This window comes from Tachysurus vachellii, chromosome 4 (assembly GCF_030014155.1).
Source record: "Tachysurus vachellii isolate PV-2020 chromosome 4, HZAU_Pvac_v1, whole genome shotgun sequence".
Lineage (NCBI taxonomy): Eukaryota > Metazoa > Chordata > Actinopteri > Siluriformes > Bagridae > Tachysurus > Tachysurus vachellii.
The window spans coordinates 10,913,018-10,926,773 of record NC_083463.1 but is presented as its reverse complement, the minus strand read 5'-3'; the positions used below and the strand labels follow the sequence as shown (position 1 = coordinate 10,926,773).

General features: G+C 38.5%; 1 protein-coding gene across 5 annotated transcripts in view; it reads left to right on the top strand.

Moving 5' to 3' along the window:
* The first annotated feature begins 1,737 nt into the window (after nt 1-1,737).
* Nucleotides 1,738-13,756, top strand: part of tp63 (tumor protein p63) — a 40,284-nt gene continuing 28,265 nt past the window's right edge. For 2 of the 5 annotated variants that reach the window (XM_060867716.1, XM_060867713.1), the window contains exons 1-3: nt 1,763-1,830; nt 9,645-9,779; nt 9,919-10,051. In XM_060867716.1, coding sequence (XP_060723699.1) covers nt 1,778-1,830; nt 9,645-9,779; nt 9,919-10,051 — 321 coding nt within the window. In that variant the 5' untranslated portion in view covers nt 1,763-1,777. Of the gene's footprint in view, nt 1,831-9,641; nt 9,780-9,918; nt 10,052-13,756 lie in introns of all 5 variants that reach the window. The other 3 variants (XM_060867717.1, XM_060867712.1, XM_060867715.1) reach the window with 3 other exon arrangements.

Here is a 13,756-nt window from a genome sequence, read left to right as displayed (position 1 = left end):
TTGGAGGAGAGAAAAAGAGGAGAATTGTTTTTATATTATTTATAATAACTATAGTTACATTTTACAATAACATTTTAGTATACTAAAAAGTATTTTTTTTCTTTGGAATGTAACTGAGTATTAGTATTTACATTCACAAATACTCACAAATTACAGTTAATAGTTTAATCTCACAGTTAATAATTTTTTTAAGGACATCAGGCAAATTACTAGTGCCATGTAACATTTAAGTGTTTAGCAGCAGACTGGATGATCTCCTGTGATCATGGAAATGTGCCACTCACTAATGAATCTTAATGTAGCTTACACTTCAGCAGAGCCTTTTGATTTGGACTTTGTTCAGGACTGGCACAATTTGCAGATGTTAGTAGTGCTCTCTATCTGTCTAAGTGTGGGCAATATACAGTTCATGCTCATTGGGTGGGTGATATAAGGGTTGGATTAAAAATAACTCTGCTGCTGTAGCATGTGTGGCAAGGAAGAGGTAAAGCAGACATTTGCAGAGCGCTGCTGGTTGGTTACTTGTGTAGGGGATTTTTTTCTACGTCACTTTCCCTCTAAATAGGCTATTAAAAAGACGCAGCCAGTCTGCAGCCTGATCTCATTAAGTTGACAAACTATGCTGACATCATCAAGGTCTCAGAGGTGCATTGTAGATGGTGAAGCCAAGGAGAGAAGAGGGCGCTAGAGAGACCTCTCGCTTTCCAAAAAGTACAAAAGTCCTGCGTGACGGCTCATGTTCCCTGGATACTCAGCATCTATTTATTATCTGTACACCAGTGTGACCCTGTTCTTTAATTTAGCACTCTGATTCATCTGCTGCTCATTCCCCTAAAAATGCAAAAACGCCTCTATGTTTACAGTCCCTTGGCCACAGGCCACTCCAGCAAGACTGGGTTAACTTTAGTAATCTCAAGTGAGATCTAGTTTGATCTCACTTTTTTGGAATCGATGCACCATTGAAAGAGAAAGAAGTGTACGCTTCAATTTAAGAAATCCCACATTGCCTGTGCCTGAAGAGGTATAAGCAACAGCATGAAATTGCATATTACAAATCGTCAGGTTTCTTTCCTACAAAGCACTATAGAAGTTTGGTGTGTACATCTAAATGTATGTCAGCAGCAAGAGGAAAGAGCCATAGCCAAGCATTTTACTTCAGGCTTTAGTCTCATTGACAGATCAGGAAGCCACCTTCCTGACAGACAGAGAGGACCATTTTAGAAGACATATTTTTCACCTGATCGATCCAGAGTGATGATTTAGCAGCTAGAGTGATGCAATTGCAAATGCCTGACTGACAGCTCTACTGATTGTAAAAGGAAATTTCAGGCAGCAAAGGGAAGTTGGAATGAACATTTCAGCATAGTGCTTAGACAGCCATCAATGGGGACATGGACCAGGAATGGAGAGGGCGTGAGGGAGGTTGTTGTTTAATATCAATATCCTAGCAACTGAGGGAGTCTGGGTCCTCATGCAGTTGTTGTCAGGGATTGGTCAGCACTCTGGCATTGGCCCCACCCCATCAGCTTAGGCTCTGTAGAAAGAATAACCAAAATCAAAACATCCTCCACACTTGACTCACTCCTGTGCACTTGACCGTAACCGCACTTTACCCTGTCTGATATTACTTGTGATTAATAGATTTTTTGTTTGTTTCATTTATTTATTCATTGCTAATATTTATCATACATCTGACCTCTTTATTCGCCTTGATCGATGTGCTTGTGCCACTTACCGATAGCTTTAAAAGGCTCAGAGAAGACTACAGTGTGGCAGTATGACGTCTCCCTATGCGGCTGTACAGTTCTGCCCCGAGCACGCCTTTCAACGGTAAGACATGATCTTCTATTCATGGCCAGGTGATAAGTCTGAGTCACCAAGATTACTATGGAAATGTCACATGACCCAGAATCAAACTGCATGTTTAATTGTACTGGTTACATATAGTAACACAAGTAGTGCATGTTGGGAATGATTGTTCAAATTAGTTTGAAATGAAATTTTACTCGTTTTTGCATGAGTGTAAAAATGCACCTGCACTGGAATATCACACCGTTGCTATCACACTATTGAAATTTTGTTCAATTTCTATAAACCTTTGCAGTTATGGTTGTTCAGCTTGAGACTATGTAACCGTGTCTGGAGATGCAAACAGTTGAATCCAAAGGTCCAGCTGCTGCCAGGCTCGGATATTTATAGACACATGTTCTTATGGTAACAATGCAAGTGTATGGGAGTGTCCAGGGTTCAGGGCAGTCAAACAAGACACTTGAAACCTTGAACCTCCTCACTATTCACACACCAATTTACACTCTGCTGTAGAGTTAAACTGGGCTGAACTGCCTGTACTACTGTATCACTGCTCATCTTATATCCATGCTAACCATTGTGTTCTGTTTGCCGGTCATATTGCCTTCAGGCAGCTGAGGCACAAAATAATATTATAATAACATAAAATCTCTGGGGCCATAATATCACCTGTGATGGTGATGTTCATGTTTAAAAATTATTATGGACTCACTTTAAGTACAAATGTATGTAAAACAGGTGATTTTGAAACCCCAAATAGAAACCAGAAGAAGGTTAATTGCTGAATTTGAATAGTTTTTTTTGGAGGACTGAAAAAAGCTCTGTGATTTCTGGTCTGTACAAATCATGTGTTGTTTTGAGGTTTATTAATATTAATTCATCTTTTGTAATACCATAAAGGGAATGGGAGTTTGATTAAACATCATATCCTGTTATTCTACATGTCAATCAAAACCCTGACTCTGAGAAGTCTAACATCACTGATACAGGTGTAAATAAGCTTGCAGTGCTGTTTTACAGTCTAGACCATTAGTCATCACTCGACCTAAGCTCTTCCATATGAAAGGAGACCAGTAACAGACAAGAGATGAAGTTGAGCTTAACAAATTTCTTCAGATTCTGATTTTTTTTTTTTTTTAAATTTATAAAATAATTTTCATCAGGAGATAATTATTAATACATTACAATGCTACATTCTATACTACTATATTCCATTATAACTATAATGGAAAGGTATTTGTGTTTAAAAAAATGTTAGCCATTTCAAATCTTAAAAATATACACTGCTTATTTTATTAACAAATAATTTTGCTTATTTTTAAAAAATGTCATAAACATAATTACAAATTACACATAATTATAATAATCATTTAGCGTATTTTGAGCATAAAAAGCATTCAGTGTAGATAATGCCAAATAAAAGCGTATTATTAAACCACGCTCATCCTGTTCTTCAATTTATGTTGCCTAAAGAAGCTGTCAAATATATATATATATATATATATATATATATATATATATATATATATATATATATATATATATATATATATATATAATAAAAGTAGAAAAGAGACATTATTATAAGTCACTGGATGCAAAACTTATTTTGATTTATATTTATATGAGAATCACAAGTATCTAAGATCCTTTTCTGGTTGTTCTGTGTTAATGCTATGCTAAGAAATCATTATTTGTAATATAACAGGCATGTGCTCTTACCTCACATGAAAAATATGACTTTTGTCTCATCGAAGAGTGACTTTCCCTGTTTAATTGCTTTGCCATAGTCAGTGCTGCTTTGGGAAAAAACTTGGATAAACATCATAAATCACGAAGAAAGCACTCCTACAGAGTGAGTGGAAGTCACTATTTGAAATCACTCAGGCTTTTTCACTACAATAAGGCACAATGAAAGCACGCGACAGAAAGGAGGAGAAACCTGGAGGGCCGCTCTTCTTTTGTTTGAGCCTTCATGTCTGTCCTGCAGCCTCTGGTTTGAGGGATGAGGAAGGGAGGGGACTGCTTTCTTTGAACACCGCTTGGCTTTTGATTAATGAAGTCACAGGAGAAGACCCCTACACCCTTGCAGATCGCAGGCTCTGTTTGTTTTGATTGCATCTTCATCGCTGGATGTGCCCAACCTGCCAGGAGACAATGGGCAGCCCTGTTTAGCTCTCACCTTTAACCCTGTTCCGTCTGCGAGAGGCCCGGTTTGCGTTTAAGTGGATGCAGCACACCTTCCCCCTTAGGCTGAATACATAAGTCCTTCAGTAACCAGACACCAGGCTGCCCACAGCCCCCCTACACACACACACACACACACCAGATCCACTAAACATCAAACCTACCACACTTGGGAGCAGAGCAAAAAATAACCGCAATGAAAAAATAGAGATGAGACGACTATTGTCTCCAAGGAGGGTTTCAGGCCTTTTTTAAGTGGGAGCCCAATTCAAATGCAATTGAAGCGTGAAGTTTTACATAGCTATGAGTGGATTTTCTCAAAGTATTCCTTAAACAAACTTTGATCCTCTTTCTTAGAAAGACAGGTACAGATTGACTAAGCCGACGATGATAGGCAATATGGGGTGGTGATTTGCAAGCAAAACTAGAATACATGTCACTGAATCAAAATAAGAAATAGCAGACTCAATTTAATAGCAGATAAGAGTTGGTTCTGATTGATTTATATAGTCAGGGCAAGGCCATATGGTCTGTCTGTGAGCTTTTGCACCTGATAAAACTTTTGATGTGTCTACATGACCTGTCCAATATAACTGAAACAGCTATCTGTGGACCACTCACCATGGCACATAACCTGACCATAAACTTCTGTCATTTCTGCTCTTGTAAATCACACAGCTTCAACACATGGATGAAAAAGGCCTGAATGCTTTGACGTGTGGGTGCTGTGCCTTTTTGTGGAACCATGATGTCGTTCTTGGCCAACACTCCATGTCAACTGGATTGTGTTTCTGGCGACGTCCCAGCGCTGTAGGGGGTAACATGGGTCAACTCAGTCCTCCAACACTTCCTCCTTGCTGCAGGGCATAAATCATATTAGGTTTGATTAGAGCTCTGTGTCTCCAGATTCAGGGCTGATGATGATGTCATGACAGTGGTCTTTCAGTTGAGCTGTCATATCTCCAGCAGTGAATCTGAAACATGCTCCACACTATGCATGACCTGAGAAAGCAGCGAGTCTGCACTTGCTGAGGACATATATGTTTCTCATGCCCTCACTGGCCTAAAATGTTGATAATATTACGTGTAATAATATATAATGTAAGAGATGGACACCATGCAATTTAATATCCATTACATCCTGTGGTATATGAGTATCATTTTGCTTTGTGGTATGGAGTGCGGTTCTGATTCAGGAGCCAGTAGAATGGATAGTGATCCCATTAGCTCTTGGATTATAAATGAAACATTTTTTGCATATTATATAAACACTTTGCTTAACACCTGGCCATCACACCTATATGTGGGTCTTCCACATGCTGCTGGCACAAATTTGGAAGCACCCAACTGCCTGGGTATGATGTAGGATTATATTTTCCCATCACTACTGAAACTAAGGCACAGAGGAGGAGGAACCAAATCTGCTCCAGCATGACAGTACCATGTATATAAATTGAACTCTATGCAGACAGAGTTTCCCTAGAATGGATGGAAGAACTCACAGAGCCATGACATGAATCCCACTGACCATCTTTGGGATGAACTGGAACTCAAACCTCTTCCACCCAACTTCAGTGCCAGATCTCACTAATGCATTTATTTATGCCAGAATGAACATAAATCCCACATATCCTACAAAATCTAGTGGAAATCCTTCCAAGACGATTTGAGCTAATTACAACAGCAAACATTGGACTAAATTTGAAATATTTGTGTAATAGCCAGGTGTATACAAACCATTGACCATACAGTGTATGTTTATGTGTAGGACAGAAAGAAGCAGTGGTAGTTTTTTGTATAACCATCAGCTCTGATATGATCTGGAGAGTCATCACACTGTGTGTTGTCTGTACAGTCAACTGAAAACTGGATGTTGAAACTATGACAATAGACTTGTCAGTGTTTGGCATACGTGACTTCTCACAAGACCTAATGACATTATCTGTAGGCTTAGACCACACATTGGGAGTAAAACATGGTTTCTCTCTTGTGACAAACCTGGCTGCACAACAATATCTGTCTAAATCAGCTCAAGCATTCACCCCGTGCCACACCTCTTTGGCTGCACATAAAAGGGGGATTGACCACGCTTTTCTCATTGAGCTGTTCTCTGAGGGAACCTTTTAAGCAAAGAAAGATGCATTTTGAGTGTTATTGAAGCTGCTCCACCGGTCTTCACCCCTTCATCATTTAGGATTTAGTGTTAATTCTGTTGTATTTCCAGTCTTAGGCCTAACCCTTAATGTGTATGCTTTTCTGACATTCAGAATCAGGCAGGACTGCATATTAAACTAACATGGGTTTAAAATCCATGAATGCATTAATGTTAGTTTAGTAATTCCTGCTTGTGCCACTCCTTTTTGGCAAGGTATTAAAAGGGGGAATTGAACATGTTTTTCTTGTTCCTTATATCTCCTGCCAAGTCCAGGTTGTATACATGGTATGGACTTCTTTGATACTGTACCTATAACAACAACGACTGTGTGGGAATGTTTATGACATCTGTGTATATGTATTGTATAAGATCTACAACATAGAAACAGAACTTGTATGAATGTATGAATAAGAAGATGGAAATCATTAAAATGTATAAATAATAGGAATCTAGTATATCGCTGCATGAATTAACCTAGTAGTAATTATGAGATTGTTCACAGCAAATCTGGTTCAGTTTGACAATAGGGCTTCCACCCTTATTATTTGGAAGCTTCTCTCTTGTTATTACTCACTCACTCTCTCACTCATTTTTTACCACTTATCCAAACTACCTCGGGTCACGGGGAGCCTGTGCCTATCTCAGGCGTCATCGGGCATCAAGACAGGATACACTCTGGACGGAGTGCCAACCCATCGCAAGGCACACACACTCTCTCATTCACTCACGCAATCACACACTACGGACAATTTTCCCAGAGATGCCAATCAACCTACCATGCATGTCTTTGGACCGGGGGAGGAAACCGGAGTACCCGGAGGAAACCCCCGAGGCACGGGGAGAGCATGCAAACTCCACACACACAAGGCGGAGGCGGGAATCGAACCCCCAACCCTGGAGGTGTGAGGAGAACGTGCTAACCACTAAGCCACCGTGCCCCCCTTCTTGTTATTATAATTTTTCAATATATTGTGAGCCAAAAGTCACTTGTGCACACAACTTAATAAAGACATCAGATAAAAAAATATGTCTAGAAATCGAAATATGTACTGACTTCATGCTATTTTTGCTCTTTAGTTTTTGAAAATTGACCAAACACTAAATTGCTACACTTACAGTTCCCTATAAGTTAACTCATAAATCTATATGTTAAAATTTTATAATTTTATCATTTAAAAAAAATTCTTCATGTCTCCTCCATAAGATAAAGTATGTAATTTTTCTGTACTTTATATTGTTTTAAAAAGGCTTACAATACAATCTTTTTTTTGTGACACAAAAGACACTGATTGTTAGAATTACGTGTGATTGACACACTTTTTTACACTTTTTTAACAATCTCCACCCTGCACACACATCTAGCTGATGGGCTGAATACTAATGTTCACAATTTCATTATTAAATCCTCACTGCTCCATATGCTTAACTCTCTTGGTTTTTAAATATGGATATGTATTCAGATAAAATTCAGTCAGAGCCTTGAATAGTGTAGATTTATTATCAACAAGGTTAAAAGGTTAAGTGTTTTTAAGTGTTTTTGGCATTTATTAGTTTTGGTTTTAATCCAGTAGTATCAGACTTGGATCTGACTGTCCTCCTGAGTTTGACACTCCTGTATTAAACCACCTGTGGTAGGGTTTCATCTCTAGGCTGTGGTAAACTCACATCCTGCTTCGAAGATATTCATTAGGTATGTCTGCGTCGTGCAGCGTATTAATATCACTCGCTCACAGAATGTGGGGAAATTCCGGCTCTACGCCCAAGTGCCCGCCTCACATTATAGCATGATACCCCCAGTCCCAGCCACAGACAGGCACATACTGTACACACACACTCACTATTTCATCCAGACACACACACACATAACCAAACACTCTACACTGCCAAGCCCAGTCCAGCTGCACACATGCTGCATGCTGCAAATCACAGAGGTCGTGTTGCTGTCATGTAGACTTTGGGGGGAATTCCGCTTTGCTCAGACCCACAGCATGCGCTGCTCTTCAACAGGAACAATAAGACCTCAGGCCATTGCTTGGTGTTACGTTTCAGAGAAAGAAGGGTCACAGTGTCTGTGCTGACAGTCATACTTTCTTTTCTCATTCAGAACCACAAATAATCTCTGATTTATTTTACAGGTCTGAAAAAAGTATAAATGCAGTTATTTCAAATCTGATCTTTAACTTTGTCATCTGTTATAAATGAATAAATATCAGTAACAATCATTTCAACGATTGTTTTGCAATTTTTCTTGCACTGGAAAATTCAAAAGATGTGACGAGTGACGAGCAGCACTTTTTATAGTATATATTATAAGGTTTAGAGCTTAATTTACAAATGACTTTGACTCTAATGTAGATTTACGGAGTTTTATAAATTCTAGAGAATTCATAAAAACTCCGCAAATCTACATTAACATTTTTAAACTGCCCCAGCAACTGCCCTTAGTATAGGTTGTTCCCTAGAAGCCCCAGTCTTTATAACCCCATCAAGTGTAGACAGTTTTTTACTGAGTACTGAAACCAGAAAGCATTTGAACAGCACTATCAGCCTGTATCAGTTTCCTGTCAAGCTGGTCATCCTTAACATTGCACCACCTCAAACACTCATTTGTCTGTTTTACTTATTTGATGGTCATCTTTTCCTTTGAAAAGCTTCACTTTACACTTACAAGCAATTAGAGAGCATCAATGTCTGTGTGGGAGTTTCTTGCTTCATTCCTATACTCCACCTTTATGTAGCCCTTAAGCTTTGTTATTAAAGTCCAAACCAGCATTTCAGGTGACCATGACTATATTTTGTTGACTTCTGACTGCAGTGTTGAGTTGAAACACAGTGTACTCTGTGAGCTTTGTTGTCTTTGTAATTAAGCTCTGAAATGCATCTAGTCTTTTATTTTTTCATGTTTTTTGACACTGCTCACTACATGAAATCTTCTACTTTCACACTGGTCGATGTTTACTTTCTTTATTAACGAGTCCAACCCAATTTACATGCCATCTGAATATAAGACTTATCTTTCACTTTCCATGACAACTGAATCTTACTCACTTATTCTATCATTCTTTCACTCCATTATTAGCCTGTCATCAGGTAGAAACCTTGGTCATGAGCATTTCTATATTCATTTTCTCAACAACAGACAATATTCTGATATTGTAGTTATATCATCTTCATGTACATGTGGATGGATTTGGTAATATGGATACTTTCATGCAGACACATACTGTACTAAACAGATATACTATATTTTTTTAAGAAAAAAAAAATTTAACAACAGCTAAATATTCAATAAATACCACACAGCAAACAAAATGACCAGAGTTCTTATGACAGAGTTCTTATGACTGTGAGTCATAATTATATTATTACATGTATACATATATAAATGCAGACATTTAGCTTAAACCAGACTGATATAGGCCAATCAAGGAATGTGGGTTTCTTGCACTAGATAATATTTTATATGTATTGTGTATCATATATGTTTCAGCAGATTGCGTGAACCAGCAGCATGCCTGTCATGGGCTGAGGGATCCTTCCTTGCCTCCATGTCTCAGAGTCCGAGTTCACAAGGAACTGACATGCTTGGGCCGGATGTTTTTAACCAGCTGCTGGAGATGCTGGACCAGTATGTATATTTGCACAGCACAGCTTCTTTTACACATGTGAATGGGCACTGCAAAAAACAATATGAAAGACTACAAAAATTTTTGGAACCTTTTAAAAGGGTCCCCTTGGGTATTTTTTTTTTTTTTCTACTTCCTCAGGTCTGCGTTCCACACCGTTCAGCCCATTGAGCTCTTGAACTTCTCAGACAGTGCAACAGTCAACTCTCCATCCAACACCATTCAGATCAGCATGGACTGTATCACCATGCACGGCTCTGATGATCACCTCGCAGTGAGTGTCCCACTTACCTATTCAGCATTACTAGCATTATCAGCTGTCCGTTTTTCAATGCAGCAATCCTTCTAGTGTTCTCTTTCATTTTATTTGCTTCAGTCAGTAAACTGCACTGACAATGTGTACATAACCCTGCTTCACAGTACTAGGAGAATTAGCTTTTTTAAGAAGCTTTTTTAAGAAGCTCTTCTTGGTTATTGCATCATCTTCATGTCCTCAGGATTAATACTTCTATTGCAGAAATATTTTGCAATGCAGGAAGTGATTTCTGATTTCAGATGTTAGTAATTCATCTAAAGTCTTTTTTCTAAATGGTTAAAAAAAATGCCTCAAGTGAAGAAACCATTTCAGTTGAACGCAATAACATTCTTCATAATGCCAAATGTTTCGCAACTCATTCCAAAAACTTTTTTTTGTTTTTAATTTTTTTACTGATTTAATGTAATTGTGGTAAATATTTGCTTATATAAAATTTATTTCAATTTTCCATAGATTAAAAAAAATACTTTAGGTCATACAGGCTTGTTTTTTTATTATTTTTTTTTCAAACTATTAAAATTGTGAAAAAGAGGCTAGTACAGTGGAAATACTTACAGATTATGCTCCCATGAGGGAACTGGATAACAACCAAATGCATGTATATAAATAATAAAGATCTATTGCCAAGGACCTCTTCCAACAATTATAGCCATTATATGTTCCAATATTTTCCTTTATGGAAATTAAGGTTATAATTATTATCCATAAATTAATTTACAGGCTGCCTTGCTGAAAACATAATTGCTGTCAATTAAATAAAAATGTGATGACACAAAAACCCCAGAAAACTCCTATTAGCACTATGCAAGTAAAACTTGTTTTGTCTGGTGTGACCATTGAGGTGCATCCTTTGGCATTGGGGGAAATTTTGTGGTAAACTCCAGTGAAAACCGTTATTGCCCACATGCACATCTGTGGTTGTTGTTTGTTGTGGGGTTCCCCAGGTCAAGTTAGGAAGCACTTATCTGATTGGATTTGCAATTAGGTTGAATGCATGTAAAACTGTGTACCAATAGAAAGTCTCTAGTGTTAAACTGAGCAGTCGCCCTGCTGCTATTTATGCTTCCGATGATGTGCAGTTACACAGATGAACTGATTTCTGAATTGTTGGTACAATCGGTGCATATACGGGACTCATGCACTGGGAACATGGCAATGATCTGCAAGAAAACTATCAATCAGAAATGTTCTACTTTGATGTAAGTCAAACATTTTTATTTCAGCACCAGGCTTTTCACCCTGTCCTTTTTACTAAAAAATATTTACTTTCACGTTCTTTTCCTTAAATACTGGGTGTGTGAGAATTTAACTGTCCTGCTTGGTTACATCATTAACTGCCTAAGTAAAAGCATATACACACCAGAAGTGCAGTGGAAAGTGTGGCATCTGAGAGTGTGAGTTGTAGATAGAGCTGCAGTTTGGTCTCTAAGCTGGGGAAGTGAGGTGATGGGTCTCCTCCCAGTGCAGGAATGCTGTTGTCCAGCAGTAAAGCAAAGGAGGAGGATAAAAAGGAGAGGCACACAAATCGCTGTGATTCTCTACCCTGGGGTGCTGAGTGTGGGGAGGGCTCTGCTTTCTCTTAAACTGGTGATTAATGCCCCCCATACTTACAGCACCACCCTGCACCCTGCCTCCCTGTGTCCGCCCCCACCTTCCTTACTTTAATATTGGGTGTGGTGCAGTGAGCATGGCACGCTACCACCCCTGCCTGAGCTACCAGACGTGCCACAGCAGTGGTGGGATGGAGCACTCTGAGGTGTGTCTATTTGAGGTAGGAGGGTGGTGGGCATTGGCCAGCTTTTTGATGGGGATACTTTCAAGGGGTGTGACTGCTTGATGAGTCATTAAAAGGTACGGACTGCTAGACTTAGCACCCTCAGGGATTGCTGTTTGTATTGTGAAGGGGTTTTATGTTTAAATCTGAAATTCCTTTTCCTCTGGGAGGTGTGTACTTTTTCACTAGCCGCAGGGCAACTATTTAGAGCAGCACCTGCCGCCATGCGGATTTGAGCTTTGGGCCTTCTCCTCTGTCACACTGAAGGAGGGGGATGGTGGAGGTGGAATCGAGACTAAACGAGAGCCAAGAACGTGGCATCAAATAACATGGAGGAATGTGACAAAAATGGTGACAGAGAAAGTGTTGTATTGAACTCCAAAAAATAAAAAATAAATTCATGACAAGACAGAGCTATAGATCAGCTGAGGATTACAAACTTACTGTCCAAGAGAGATAGTGACAAGGTTTGGATAATGAATAAGGGACGTTAAGAGATGTTTAAGGGTAACAGCAAAAGGAGAAGCTCAGTTCCTTAATTACATTTTTTCCTTAGGGAGCCTGTGGAATTTTTTAGTTTTTCTTCCCTGAATTTGTGTATTAAAGGGTGTTTTTTTATAATATTTTTTTCTGTTTATCTGACATTTTATCTAGTTTAAGAAAGTATCTAGAATATTCTGTCAGTGATTTTGGTGCATCAGTAATGTTTGTGCTGGAGGGGCCCAGACACAGCGGCCTCACCCTGTGATCCAATGAGAAGGCAGTACCTGAATTAGGTGTTGACAGATTGGAGAGAATATCTCCTGCTAAAATTTACATTGGGTGTGGATTCAGACAAGCCAAAAAAGAATTTAGTTCATTTCATAATATAGGAATGTCTTTCACTTGGATTGTATTGACTGTTTAGTCTACAATGTGTCTGACTTTTATTTTGGGTCTTTTGAACTGCTTTTTCTGCCAGACCCTGACTCAGCATGAGGTGGTTACAGAGCATTAAAAAGCGGTGTTGCTTACATGCTGCCACCACTTCCAAAATTACTGTTTGTTCACCCATTTTTGTACATATTATTTTACTGGAAGGTCTTTTGCCAGTGGTTTGCAGTAACCGTAACTTTTGTGGTAACTTCTACATAAGTGTAATTATGTCTATTAAAAATTGGTTGATCAGTAAAGCATGAAGATAAAAAAAACCTTAAACTATCCTAAGAACCATTGAGATTCTACAATCATTTGATCATTTGGTCTGTGCATTGGGCAAAAAAAGGGGGGAAAAGATGTGTACTGAAACTAATGTAGTAAAGTTATTCCACATCTTTATGTGCAGGTGTTGACTTTTTATCCTACCCTTTGTTTTTAGGAGCCCACAGGTGTCTGGTCCTTTAGACTTCACTAACAGTTTATTATCCTTTTATAACACCATTCAAGATTCTTTATCACACAAGTATAAACAAAATGAACCAGTATTTATTCTGGCTCAATATTGTAGGATAATAAGTCAGGATAAAAATTGATGTTAATGATTTAAAGGAATTGAATACATGAAAAAATATTGAAGTATGTGAAGTTCATTTGCCCAGGTGGTGCAAACAATATACAATTCAATTCAGTTCCTTTTTATTTGTACGCCACTTTAAACAAGACTTTGTCTTTGTATTTAGATGCATAATGAGCAAGTCAAGCATGACAGTTGATAGGAAAAACATACTAAGATGACAGGAAGAGAATCTGAGCAGTCCTAGCTGTGTATGAACTGCTAAGTCGTGTTACAGTTTTATACAGATATCAAAAGGTCATTAAGTTGTCAGTTATCTTGCTGGTGAGCTATACGGCTTCTGGAAAAAAATATTATTCACAATTCTGGTAGGTGTTCCCAAAGAGAGTAGGAGAAA